This window comes from Crocodylus siamensis, chromosome 1, assembly GCF_052110815.1.
Source record: "Crocodylus siamensis isolate JL-2025a chromosome 1, ASM5211081v1, whole genome shotgun sequence".
Lineage (NCBI taxonomy): Eukaryota > Metazoa > Chordata > Crocodylia > Crocodylidae > Crocodylus > Crocodylus siamensis.
The window spans coordinates 160,006,639-160,019,838 of NC_143395.1; the positions used below are offsets into that span (position 1 = coordinate 160,006,639).

The 13,200-nt window shown below is 44.7% G+C and overlaps 1 protein-coding gene across 6 annotated transcripts in view; it reads right to left on the bottom strand.

The window, feature by feature from the left end:
• The window catches only part of RBKS (ribokinase), a 94,360-nt gene that overhangs the window by 62,126 nt on the left and 19,034 nt on the right, over positions 1-13,200 (bottom strand). For 5 of the 6 annotated variants that reach the window (XM_090047036.1, XM_090047018.1, XM_090047046.1 and 2 more), the window contains 3 exons: positions 10,585-10,717; positions 3,333-3,386; positions 426-489 (listed from right to left, as the gene is read on the bottom strand). In XM_090047036.1, coding sequence (XP_089903162.1) covers positions 426-489; positions 3,333-3,386; positions 10,585-10,717 — 251 coding nt within the window. The remainder of the gene's footprint in view (positions 1-425; positions 490-3,332; positions 3,387-10,584; positions 10,718-13,200) is intronic. The other variant, XM_090047028.1, reaches the window with a different exon arrangement.

Genomic DNA, 13,200 nt, shown 5'->3' on the forward strand with positions numbered 1-13,200 from the left:
CAGCAATATTCCCTCTTAGCTTGCCCCTGGCTGCCTATTCTTTTGCAGCTAGCTCTTGTTAGGCTGCCTGAGCACTGCCTACTACTATTTTTTCCCCTCTTAAAGTAACAGGAGCCTCAGGCTCCCTTTTATACACCTAAAGACTTCAAATGGATTTGCAGGTTCCCAGCATTCTAAACATCAGTCTTTGGGTTTAAAATAAATGACCACTCTTGAAACCACCAGCCTCATGGTTTACACACAAGGCATTTTGAACTAATCTGGACAAAGCAATAGAGACTGCGCTACAGAAAGTGATTCTGCCTGCACACTGGGTGCGTTGATTAGGTGACCTGCCTGCTCTTTCCTTCCTTCTCTTCCAGCTCTAATTCCCATTATAGTTTCTTTAAAAATAATGGGTGAAATGATGTTTAAAAATGCTTTACCTGTAGAAATCTCGTTCCTTTTGAAATTTTCAGTGTATTCATTGCCAAAGGAATCCTTCCCAACCTACAAGAGGGCATACAAATGTTTGATCTTCTACAGCCAGCAGAGTGATACAATGCAATGACAATACACTAGAGCATCTTTTACAGCATGTTTGTTTCTAAGTTACCTGATTAGATAGCATTTAACAGATTTTTCCCTTGACTACAATAAAGAGCCCTACTGAAACACACAGAAGTAATGCACTTCCTACACTCACTTTTAACCCTCTGGCTCTGCAGTTCATAAATGTTTCTAACACTAATATGGATTGCTTTATTCTGAATCATTATTGTATTTCAGCCTGAAAACATTAACAGTAATTCCATCATTATTCTCATTTGTTATGCATATTTTTAATTTCAAAATTCCTTTTTAACTTAATTTCTTCCCCACTGAAAAATGCCAGGTGTTACACATTGAAAGTGTGGTTATACTCTGGAAAGTGATTTTATACATGGCATCTTAGAATTCTATATTTTTCAGTATTAAATATACTCATTCTACAAATCTTTTTTTGTTTTAACTGACAATGCTATAGATTAATTGGCATTTTAGAGTCAGAATGCATTGGATTCTGCTTTTAAAACTGCCTGAAAGAGTCAATAAAATGGACCTCGGGTGAACATTTTGTTGAGGATGGATAAGGCCAAATAGAATCTTGCTCACTGTGGCTCTCCAGGGTAAAAGGAGCCCTATCACCATCCAGCCCCCTCTATATATTAAACAAATAATTTGAAGACACACAGGTAACAGATGGGAGAAATAACATGCCACTTTTACATAAACCAAGAGATGTGTTAAAATACTTGATACACACATACAAAAGTATTGTTATTACTGTGTTTAGATATAGATAATATAAAGTCAATGTAGCTTTTGTGTATATATTGTATATTTACATGAGCACACATACACAGGCCCAATATATCTTTTAATTCATTAAATTGGACTTACACCTTCAGCAGAGTCAGTTCCCAACATATCAGCATTGTTGACTAGAGTGTAATTTCACTTTAGGATATAATGTAAGGTCTGAAGTCCCACAACAGATCCTCAGCAATGTGATACTGCTTGAGCTGAAGAACTGTCCTTCAAATAAGTTCCATCAAGATCCCTTCTTCCCATCCCAGCTGCTATCCAGATGACCAATGAGTTGTGTAAAGAACCTGAGAGATTAGCCTAGGCCCTGAGCAATAGTCCCTCTGTGGTTAAAACAAATACCAATATCTGAAGCAGTGTTTGAACTATTGTCAATGATAAAATAGCTGCTTTGCTACCTACTGATAAAGATGTAGCTATGAATGTACCTCCCTCTTTCAGGAAGATTTGGGATATCTAGAGTATGAGATAGGGTATAAAACCAAACGCTATAATGCACATATAGCACCACAGATTGAGGATCATTTTCACTCAGCTCATTGCACAGCCATATTTTGAAGTTTTCTTTCATTTTCAATAACATCTACAAAAGATTTATCTTAAAATATCATTAGGGATGGTCACTGTCTCTAAAATAGCAGCTTGGAGGACAACAAATCAATAGAAGATCAGTCCAGGACAGATGGTAGTGAGGCTAATAAGCATCTGCTCTGGTTAGTGAGGATGTTTTTTTCAAGGAGGTTTGCAATGGAGGATATTTCTGGATCTCTGACTACTCTTGGATTCCAGGGCCTGACTGTCAGATGCAATCTCTGACATCTATTTTTGACTTGATGATTAGAGCCACCTCTGACAAGGATCCTGCCAAAATTATCCATGACTGTGACTTAACAATCATACTACTGCAAAGTGCTATACCTGGGGATCTCCGTGATGGCTGTTATGAAGCTTCAACTAGTACAGAATATATATACTTGCTTACATACTTAAAGGACATTTCATAAATATTTTCCAAAAGCTGAATTCATTTCCTGTTCCCTTCGGTGTTGATGATTTCAATGTATAAAGCCTAAAACATTCAATCCTGGGGATCCTAGAGATCTGCATTGCTTCCTGTTCAGCTGTTGTAATGATAGATTAATTGCGGTATTTTTGCTCACAGCCCCTAGACAGGAACACTGTGAGGCTGGGGGAAGACCCATCAGAAGGTTATCAGTAGAAGAAATTATGCTTTGGAATGTCTTACCCCCTTGCTTTTATCGACACCCAAATTTGCTAAAACTTAGGGAATGGTATAAGACTTATTTGGTTATTCAGGACTTGCCCCCAAGGCATCCAGCTCACTTGGGGATTGAGGGCACATTTCCTGACACTCAAAACTATATAACTGATCTTTTTAAATGTTCTCTACATGTGCTCAGACCCTGCTGGATAGGGACATTATATAAACAGAAATATAAATATAATGTTTGGTTTGTTGACTACAGAACACATTATGCACTGAAATATCATTTTTCAATTCAAGTCACTAATAATTATATCCATTGCTACTAGGCTTGTAGCTACATAGTTGGTGAATAAGAATGCGTGTGCATTACATCAAAATCTTTCAATATGTGCTTTTTCCCTGGCTTGATGTTACCAGTTTTCCCACGTGCCATCAGGAGGCCTGACATCATAACAGCTGAAATTTTGGCAGTCCACAGTCAAACTCAATCTGTACCTGTAAATTAATTGTAATGAAAAAATCTCTTTGCTGACACATCTTTTGTTCCATCTGTTCTGCATATGAAATCCTGCGATTAACTTGTTTTGGAGTGTACGTATTTACTGTTTTTCTGGCTTAGGGAATGTACCCAATATTTGCTGCTAAAAATAAGTGAAAGCAAGTAAGAGAAAAAAAATGGTTTGAAAGGTGACTACAATAATCTGAGCTGTATCAGATACAGCAACATTCTTATAACAAAGTAAAGAGTTGGGCTCACTGCTTTCTTTCTGAAGCTGGACTCAGACTGTCCGTGCACAGAAATCAGTAGGAACTGTAGAAAGGAAAGGCAAAATAAAGGATAATTTAGCATTTCCTTTTTAAGCAAGTGAATCAAATGGAACTGGAACACGTAAGGAGAATTTGAATCCACAGCAGCACAAGAATTATAACAACATTAAAGCAATCAGATAGGATTATTTCTGGATGTCTGCCAAAAGTAAAACAGACAAGACTTTCTTCAGCACAAATCATTCCTCCCCAGACCTGAACTTCTTAAGGTACAGACAGACGTAAGAACTGTTCCGATATCAGAGAATACTGCTACAAGCTTATATAATGCAACTGTTATATCTGCATGAAACTGTAGTAATATCAATTCAATAAAACTGTTGCAAGTTTGACCCTGCTTCAAGCCCCACATGTATGTAAAAGACAATAGGGAAGTTAGAAGACTGAGAATCCAAAAATGTAGGTGTCACCTTGATTAGGATGCTTATGAAGAATTCATAACTGAGACAGAACCATGAATTCTACAAACCAAGTCTCAAATCACTGTGTCCCACCTTCTGTACGCAGACACGTTACATTCATAATTTACAATTATTATTTTAATTCATTACCTTGTATTTGTAAGCTGAATGAGTTGGCTGTGGAATTATTAAGACTATATGGAAGTGGATGATAACATTTCTACAAAGGAGAATAACCTCTCCCACAACTATACAGTTGGTCTGCTAAAGATCCCTTGCCTCTTATACATGTCCTGGACCATCACAGCTACAACACTCCAATCCTACTACCAAAGGAGACTGTATTAGCTTAGTAAAAGTTGGACTCCTTTTTCCTCATGGACTGCCACACAGACATTAGGATGAAATCCTGAGATTAAAGTATAAACATCTTCATAGCTCTGAAAAAGATATTAATGTTATTACTATATTCAAAATAGACTAAGAATAGGCCTAGATCTCACTAGTACCAGAAATAATCACTGGAAATAATACACTCTATTCTACAAAGCACTTTGGGAATATGGGGAACAAAGTGGCTATGAATGATATATGCAAACTTGTATTAATATTAAATGGAAAATAGACAGCCAACTGGAAAAGGTACAATTTCAGGACTGAAATTTCAAAAAGCATGAACAATTTCAGGTGCTAAGCTTCAATTCCTTAAAATGGCTTGTTAATGCAGAAAAATAACTAAGATTGCAATGACTTATTACCACCTGTTAATTTAGGTTAACTGTGAAACTTCATATTATACAGGTCTCATTAACATATGCAAATAATTGTTGTATGAGATGAAACTATTTTGTGAGGCCATAAAGTCAATACTAATTTTTCAATAAAAAGTAGGAAGTGTTGGCAAGTTGTGTAGATCTGAGAAGAATTCTTGATTCTGCTTTATCTTCCTCTTCTCCAACACATAAAGAATAATAAGGCAAACTATTAGGCTATCTGCAGACATTCAGAAAGCTTGTGTCAGAATTGATTCAATCTTTGCAGATTAGTGTAACTGGCATAGGTTGAACAGGCAAGCAAGTGAATAGATATTACTTTTGAGTCCAGAAATGCAGGCACATGCCTGCAGTGGCCCAGGCCAGAAGCCAGGGGGTACTACAGCGAACCCTCCCATCCCTTCTTCAGCAGCTAAGGGAAGCTAAGCTACATGGGGCTGGCTGGGCCTGGGCAGGCCTGACTATGATTGGGGAGGGTTTTAGACCTCCAGGGACCTCAGCTGGGGTGTGCCTGAAACAGGGAAGCAACCCTAGCCACGCTTTTGGGGGGGGGAAGGGCAGAAGCATGGCCAGACCCTGGCCTCTGGCATGGCCCCCTGAGGACACAGGGAGGGGGTTTATTTCCTCCCTTCTCCCCTTGAGAAACCCCAGCCAGAGTCTGCTCAGCTGGAGCGAACCAGCGCCTGTCAAGGTCCCCCCTCCCTTCTTGCTGATACAGCCCCCTGAGGCAAAAGGAACAGGGAGGGGGTTTATTCTCCCCTCCATCCCCTCTCCCCCGCTGGGACTGCACCCAGGGTCTGCCTGGCTAGGGTGCAGCTTCCCCTGTCAGGGTCCATCACCCCTCACTGTGCCAGTGGCAGGGGTGAGGGAGTGGCCAGATACCAGCCCCGCATGACACCCTAACGCAAAGGGGGCAGGGAGGGGGTTTATTCCCTGCTCCCTCCTCTCTCGTCCTGGGGGACTGCAGCCGGGGTCTGCCAGCCCCAGCTGCCACCTCTGCCGTTTGCCCCTGGCAAGGCAGACCCAGCTGGGGTTCCCCAGGGGGAGAGGGGAGTAGGAGGGGAATAAACCTCCTCCCTGCCCCCTTCACCTCAGGGGGCTGTGCTGGCTGGAGTCTGGCCATGCCTGCGCCCCGCCGCTGGAGCAGCAGGGGGTAGTACCAGAGCACCCCCCCAAAAAATTCTATACTGCCCTGTTTATTCTAGGGGCGGTCTGTGCCACACTCACCCACCATGCCTTGCTGTTAATACAAATATGTAGATTGCAGAAGGCAATCACCCACCTTGTGATCATGGCCTTATGAGCCAATTACATGGCTCCATACCTCCCCTACAAAGTGTCCCATGCCTTGCAGATGGCATCCTAGTCTTCATGTCTAGCTCAGGCCCCTCAATTGGGCTGCATTCTACTCTCTGCCCCCTCACTGGGCTGCACTCTGCCCTCCCCGAGCTGTCCTTGGCCCCTCACTGGGCTGTACTCTGACTCAGGCCTCTCACTCTGCTCAGGTCTCTGGACCCACTATGGTCCACTTGGTCTTCCTTGCCCAGTGCTTTTCTGTTAGGGTGTGCTCCCCTAGCCTTCCCTCTCCACAGAGTCATCAACAAGGCAGTGGGGGCTAAAGCTTTCCAGCGCCCCATCCCTACCTTCTTGGGTGGCCCACACATGGCATTTTTGTGGAGACTGCCCCACCACACCAAACAACTCCAGCAGGGTGCAGTTTTAGGTCTTACCCAGGACCATCCTCAGGATTACCTGATCTTCACCTCTTTCTCACTCGGCTCCCCTAAATGTCATGTGCCTCCCCTACGCTGGTAACTACTCCGGCTCTAGCTCCATCTTTACTTTTGGTCTCTCTATCTCTGGCCCCCAGCTCGCACTTGGACCCCTAGACTAGATCCCTCCCTCTTCAGATAGCTTGGCCCCAGCCCTTGTCATCTGGGCTATGTCCCCTGGCCCCTTTCTCTCAGCTGTGGCCTCGCACTGCAGTGACCTTTGACCTCTTCTAGGCCCTCATCCTGCCTCCAGGCCAGTTGGGACTCCAGGCAGTCCAGCTCTGGCTGTCCCTTACTGTGGGTTTTCATACTTCGGCCTCTCCAAGGCCCTGGCCCCAGAATAGGCCAGTCGAGGTCCTTAGCTTCAGTTATTTAGGCCATCAGCCCCATCACCTCTATGGGCCACCTTCTTAGGCCCCTCCATGAATCATTCTCTCTTTCTCTGCAGGGTTGAAATCCTGCCTAGATCATGCTATTTTCTTCTCTGAGTTTCTCAGGGCCTGCCACTGGGCCTCTTCATGGTTTGCACCACTCTCTGGGTTCATCCAGGCCTTGAAATGGATCTCAGCTGCTCAGGTCCCATTCTTTGACCCACCTGGACACTCCCTAGACCTGATGACTCCTAGCCCCTCTCCCAGGGCTGGCATGACTTCTCTCTAGGCCTCTGTATATACTTCTTTCTCTGGGCTGGCCTGGCCCTTGTTCACTCAGCCCCTTTCTCAGGCCTCCTCTGGCCTCTCAATAGGCCCAGGCACGCCGCCTCCCCTTCCAAGGCTGTGGACCCCACACTGGGTCTCCAGAAACCTTCTCTATCCTCATAGCTCCTACCCAAACCTCCACGGTGTCTCAGATGGTATACAGGAGTGGCATCCTTCCTGCTGGGTGATGTTTCTTCCTCTGCAGCCATGTGGTTCTCTTGATCAGGCCTAGCCTCACTTGTTAGAGGCTTTGCAGCTTGCCTAACCCCTTAAAGTGGCAGGCACGCCAAGAGCCAGGGAACTTCATTAAGGATGCAGATATTTCAGGAAACATAGATTCCATCTTTGGCAGTAAGCAGAGTTTGGACTATTTAAAAAGGAACAATGCTACAGGGAGAAACCCCTTGACATTCAGACAAAATATTAACACCAAATTCTTTGCCAGTTTCATGAATCTGAGAGCTCTGGAGGAGAATAAGGACCAGTCTCCATGACTTACAAGATCTTGGATACTGACAGCCCTAACACTGGAGAACAACTAGCGGCATATGAACCTCAGAAGAACTGCAGGCAGAGTTTGGATATACATCTACATCTCATTAACCTATACAATGGTCTGACAAGCTAACAGAAAAGGCTTTTTAGCAGAGGCATTGTTCCTTCAAATTTAGCATCCTGTCCCCAGTCATGGCCAATATCTAGTACTTCAATAGGGAAAAAAATTCTCAGTGTATCTGGTCACTTGTGGAATCTGTCATTATAGGGTGCATTATAGGGCGCATCCACACATACAAGGACATGTGCTTGCAACAGCTAAAAGAGAAGCAATGCAAATTTGAGCCAGGGCTTTTTGCCTCAACACATGTGCTTGGACATGCACTTTGGTGTGGAGCAAATTGTGCCACTTGGGGCAAAATAACCCTGCCTGGCTCCTCTCGGATCTGCAGCTAGGGGGAGCTAGAGCCCAGGGCCAGCACCTGTGCTGTCCCAGCAGTATAAAAAGGTGCCCTGTCCTGGCCCCATCCATACAAGTGCTGTCCTGGCAAGTAGCTTGGGGCTACTCGCCCTCTGGAGTTTCTGGGGCCCAGCCAATTGATACCTGGGGACACTACCCCTTGTCCCAGCTGGACTGCTGCAGCAGCATCCCAAATCTATTTAAAATACCCCAAAATCCATGTTCTTCCACCTTTAAAACAAAAACCCACTCTATACACATACACACACACATATCTAGAGAGAGAGAGAGACAGTGATAAGTTGGGTAATGCTTTATTGTTATATTTACAATGTTAAAGCAATTTGGAAGCCTATCAGTGTTTCCATCATCATGAAAAAATAAATTCTAAATACCTATGTGTGTTGATGTGTGCTTTTGGTTTTCTTCATACATGATGGGTGTGTGATGGGGGGGATGTGGTGTTTGTAGAAAGGGGGTGTTAAGGGGTGTGGGGGAAGGCAGGTGGGTGGATGTGGAGGGATGTGGGTTGGTCTGTGGGTAGGAGTGGGGCAATTGCTGGGGGCACTGTGGGTGTGGGGGGACCTTGTGTGGGGGCTGCTCAGGAGGGGTGGGTCCCCATGTCCCCACAGGGTGCAGGCCCCCCAGCACATGGAATGCCCCTGCCCACCCAGGGTCCCAGCTCCCCCCGGAAGGCCACAGTCCCTATCCCCCGCAGGGCCCCAGCCCCCCTGCTCAGGGCCCATAATTAATCAGCCGCAGCCAGGCCCTTCCTATAGCTGCAGGGCCTGGCCCAGTGTGCGGGGACTGCGTGGAGCTGAGCCAGGTCCTGCTGGCCCTGGGGCTGCTCGTGCCGCCTGGCAGCTGGGTGGCATGAGCAGCCCCAAAACCGGCAGGAGCCGGCTCGGCTCTGTGTGGTCTCCACGCACCAGGCTGGGCTGGGGAACACAAGCTGCCTAGGGCCGGCAGGATGCAGCTTGGCTCCGGACAGTACCTGTGCACCAGGCTGGGCTAGGGAGCACAAGCTGTGCAGTCCCCAGGCAGCTCATGCTCCCTGGTGCAGCCTGGAGTGCGGGGACCATGCGGAGCTGAACTGTGTCCTACCAGCCCCAGGCGGCTCGTGTTCCCTGGCCTGACACAAGCAGCCCCAGGGCCAGCAGGACTTGGCTCGGCTCCACATGCTCCCCGCGCCCCATGCCAAGTCCTGCAGCTATAGGAAGGGCCCAGCTGTGGCAGGACCTGGCATGGCACGTGGGAACCGCATGCTGCGCCGACTCCTGTCAGTATGGGCTGGGCCCCAGGGCTGGTTCCTGCCTCTGTCCCCTGTGCCTGCGGTGGGTTGAGGACCTGGCCCAGTCCCATGTGGCTCACTAGTCCAGCCTTACACCGGAGTGGGTCACAGGGCTTCGGGAGGTGTGGCTCCTGTGTGTGCCTTTCGGAGCCATGTGACCCGCTCCGGCGCAAAGCTGGACTAGCAAGCCTCAGGGATCTGGGCCAGGTCCTCACCCCCCCCCCACAGCCCCAGGGACATCCCCCTCCGCCACTCTTCAACTCCCTCCCACATCTCCCTGCCATGCTCCCCCCCCCCAGTTTACCTTGGACAGTGCCGGGGGCAGCAAGAACACCGAAGAGACACTCTGGCCAAAACCAGAGAGTCTCTTTTGAAAGACTGGCTCCAGGCACGGTCTTGAACCATGCCTTGCTCCACTCTATTGCAGAGCAGTTTTTTTAGACTCCTGGATATCCAGGGGTCTAATTTTCTCCCCGTGTTGCAAGTTTGCAGCACAGGGAACATTTTTTCATTTCCACACATGCCTGTTGCCCCACCTCAAAGGCGGTCGAGGTGGGGCAACAGGCACGTGTACATTCATCTAGACGTGCCCATAAAGGCCAAAACAGGAGAGGATTTCATCTTAAACCAATTTCACCTTAAACACTAAATTATCTTCTCTCTCCTTTTATATAAAAAAAACTTATTGATACTGACAAGTTATTTTTCCTTTTCAAAATCAAGACACAGTAATACCAGGATATAGTCATTGCAGACATGTGGCCCATCCAGTCCATAAGGCTGTCTTTGATAGTGGTTAGCCTCAGGTGCTTCAGAAGAAGGTACAAGATATCCCATGGTATGCAGATGTGGGATAATCTATCCCATGAATGTCTCATCTAATCCCTAATAGTTAGACATTGGTAGGAGCTGCATTCCTGAAGCATGAAGTTTTATATCCCTTTCTAAAATTTTTGTTAGCCTATTAATAGTTGACCCATGAACAGCAAAGTCTAGCCTAAATATATGTTGTTAAATATGGCTTGGCAGTTAAATGTAGAACTAACATATACCAATCAACCCCAAATCTTTTAACAAAGGGTAATGTAAAAAGGAGAAATGGAGCAAGTTTTCACTAGGTATAACTGTGAAAATTTCAGGTCCTCTCCAGTTCTTTCTTTGGTTGCAACTAAGAAGAGAAGGGGGACATGAACAAAGGAGTTAACTTTTCTGTAAGCCACCTAAAATTCTACTGAAGCTTGGATGAACATTTGGATTGGCTGTTATCCAGGAGTTTCACGCCAGTACTTACTTTGCATATCATTGAGGTCTTGGCCCCGAGTCGAGCCGCTTGGACACACTGATTGGCTCCTTTCCCTCCAAAGCCAATGAAAAACTTATGTCCAATGATGGTTTCTCCTGCTTTTGGCAGACGAGTAGTACAACTATTACAATTTAAAAACAATATTTACTGACATTAGTAATCAATAAAGCAAAATTCTTCACAATAAGAACTATACTAATGTGAATCCCAAATGGGTTCAACATTCAAGCCAACAAACAAACAGCAGTGATACCTACTGTAGCCTTTCATTTTCTGAATTCCAAAACTTAAAAGATTTGAGAGACTGACCCATTTTTGTACTCCGTTTAGTGCTTATCCCCTATCAGACATTATCCAATTTTGTTTTACATTGTTATGCAGAGGGACAGACTTTCTATCCTGTAGGTCTGTGTTTTTAAACAGAGCCTAACTAACAAAGTGAGGTTCTGATCCACAGAGGGGTTCAATACAAAGCAAAATGATGTTACTAAAAATCAACAATACTGTTAGAATATTTTAATCTGACTTTCATTTTACATTTCCAGACTATTAATCTAATCTCAAGATGCATCAAATTTTACTTCCTTGGAACACCCTAAGTAATTTTTCTCCCATCATGGCATTCAAAACTGTCAGAGAGGTATAAATCATCAGCACATATTCCCTCCCTTCATCTGTCATTCAGATGCAATGTACACACTGAGCTTTTTAAATCTTCCATTATAAATCAGACCTTGCAATTCCCTAATAATGTTTGTTGTTCTCTGAATATCCTCTAGTTACATTTACATCTTTCTGGGGACAGGTGCCCAGAACCGAGGGCACCTGTACAAGTGCAGACTCCTCAGAGTTGTATTCAAGAAAGACTGGCTTAATTTTATTTTGAAAAGACTTCTATTTTGTTAACTCTATCAGAACTTTTCATACAATGTCAAAAAGTAAGAGAAGAAAAAAAAATCTCCCTCCACAAACAACCTCTACTTTTGTGTAGAAAAATTCACCTGAAATGAAGGACTAGTCTCCTTTTGTTAACTATATTATCAATAAATACAGTCTAGAGAGGCTCCATCTCTAGAGGGAAAGGTTTGGTTAAATTACTACCCAAAGTTCTGCCTCTTTATGGCAATGAATTCCAAACACAAGATTTAAAAATAGAATATTCTTTACCTCCTCAACTACAAGAGACACACTCAGCACCTGTGGGGAAGAAGTATCTCCTGTCACACAACAGCAGCCCGTCTAGCTGACAGCACACTGGCCCTGACAGGCTCCAAACGATAGTCTAACGCCTGATGGCAAAAATATTCTTAAAGAAGGGAAACTATGATGCAGAAAAAGGGGATTTCAGCACTTTTGCAAGAATGCAAAGAGCCCTTGCCAAAGAAGAAGAATACCTGTGCCTCAATGTATAATTACAGAGCATTAAAGATATTCAGCCGAATAGATCTCACAACTGACTGGGACGTTGCTCACCCTCCAATCTGAAAAACAGGTAACCTATGAAATGGTACAGATTTTGTACCAACAGCTCATTCCTAAAGTAGCTGTCTCAAAGGTCATGGAAGCTACCCATTTCATGTTCTGAATTTATGTTGTACCTGTTATGGTAGCGATGTAGTGTCCCTGTTTCACTCCTGATATAATTACTTGGAGCAACTGGGCACAGTAGCATTCTATCCAGTGGGACGCAAAAAATACAGGGCCTGTCACTTGTGTCACTGTACCCTGAGAGACCAGAAAGAGTCACGGATGCAACTACACTCTGAACCCCAACACAGATTTCCAAAGAGGTAGGGTGGAAAAATGGCCTTAAGGGTGGAAGGGCTACAGCTATTTTAAGCAAAAATATACCGATTTAAAACAAACAAACAAACAAACAAAAAACCACATCACAGCATGCCTTATACCGAGTTGAAAAAGTCAGCATGTACAACCAGTTACCACACAGCAGTATCTGAGAGACTGCAGTGTTTCTCTGTACTTAGAAGAGGCACTAACGACAAGAAATCAAATATCACTGTACAGCAAATGTGGGGAAATGCTGACTTTTAATAGCAACTAGTATAATTCATTGCAACATGCACTAATTTATGTCACTGGAACAATACCTCACAGGGACCCAAAATATCGATGGCCGTGGAATGGAGCTTTGTCTGCATTTTGCAGCTTTTAGTGAGGCTTCCCTTCAGGTAGCATTACAGCTTCATTGCCTGCTGCCTTCTAAAACTACGTGTTGTTGGTAGCAAGCAGTCCTTTTGCTCACCTTTGATAATAAATAATTATAATACCAGCACCTCGCTCCTCTATGGTTCTTTTCACCAGTAGATCCCAGAGCACATTATAAAAGGAAGGAAGCATCCCTATTTTACAGAATTAACTGCCTGAGAACTCCCAGTTGGCCAGCAGCAAAGGCAAGACAGGGGAACCCCAACCTCCTGAGTGGCAGCACGGTGTTTGGTTCACCCCTCCATAACTTTTGTGAATTGAATGGCACCCAATTTCAAAATCTAATTTATATATTACAGTGCTCATCTACTTGCAAAGAAGCTGAGCAGTGACGGTGGGGGATGGTCCAGGCAGGGACAAACCTGACCCTAGTTTATC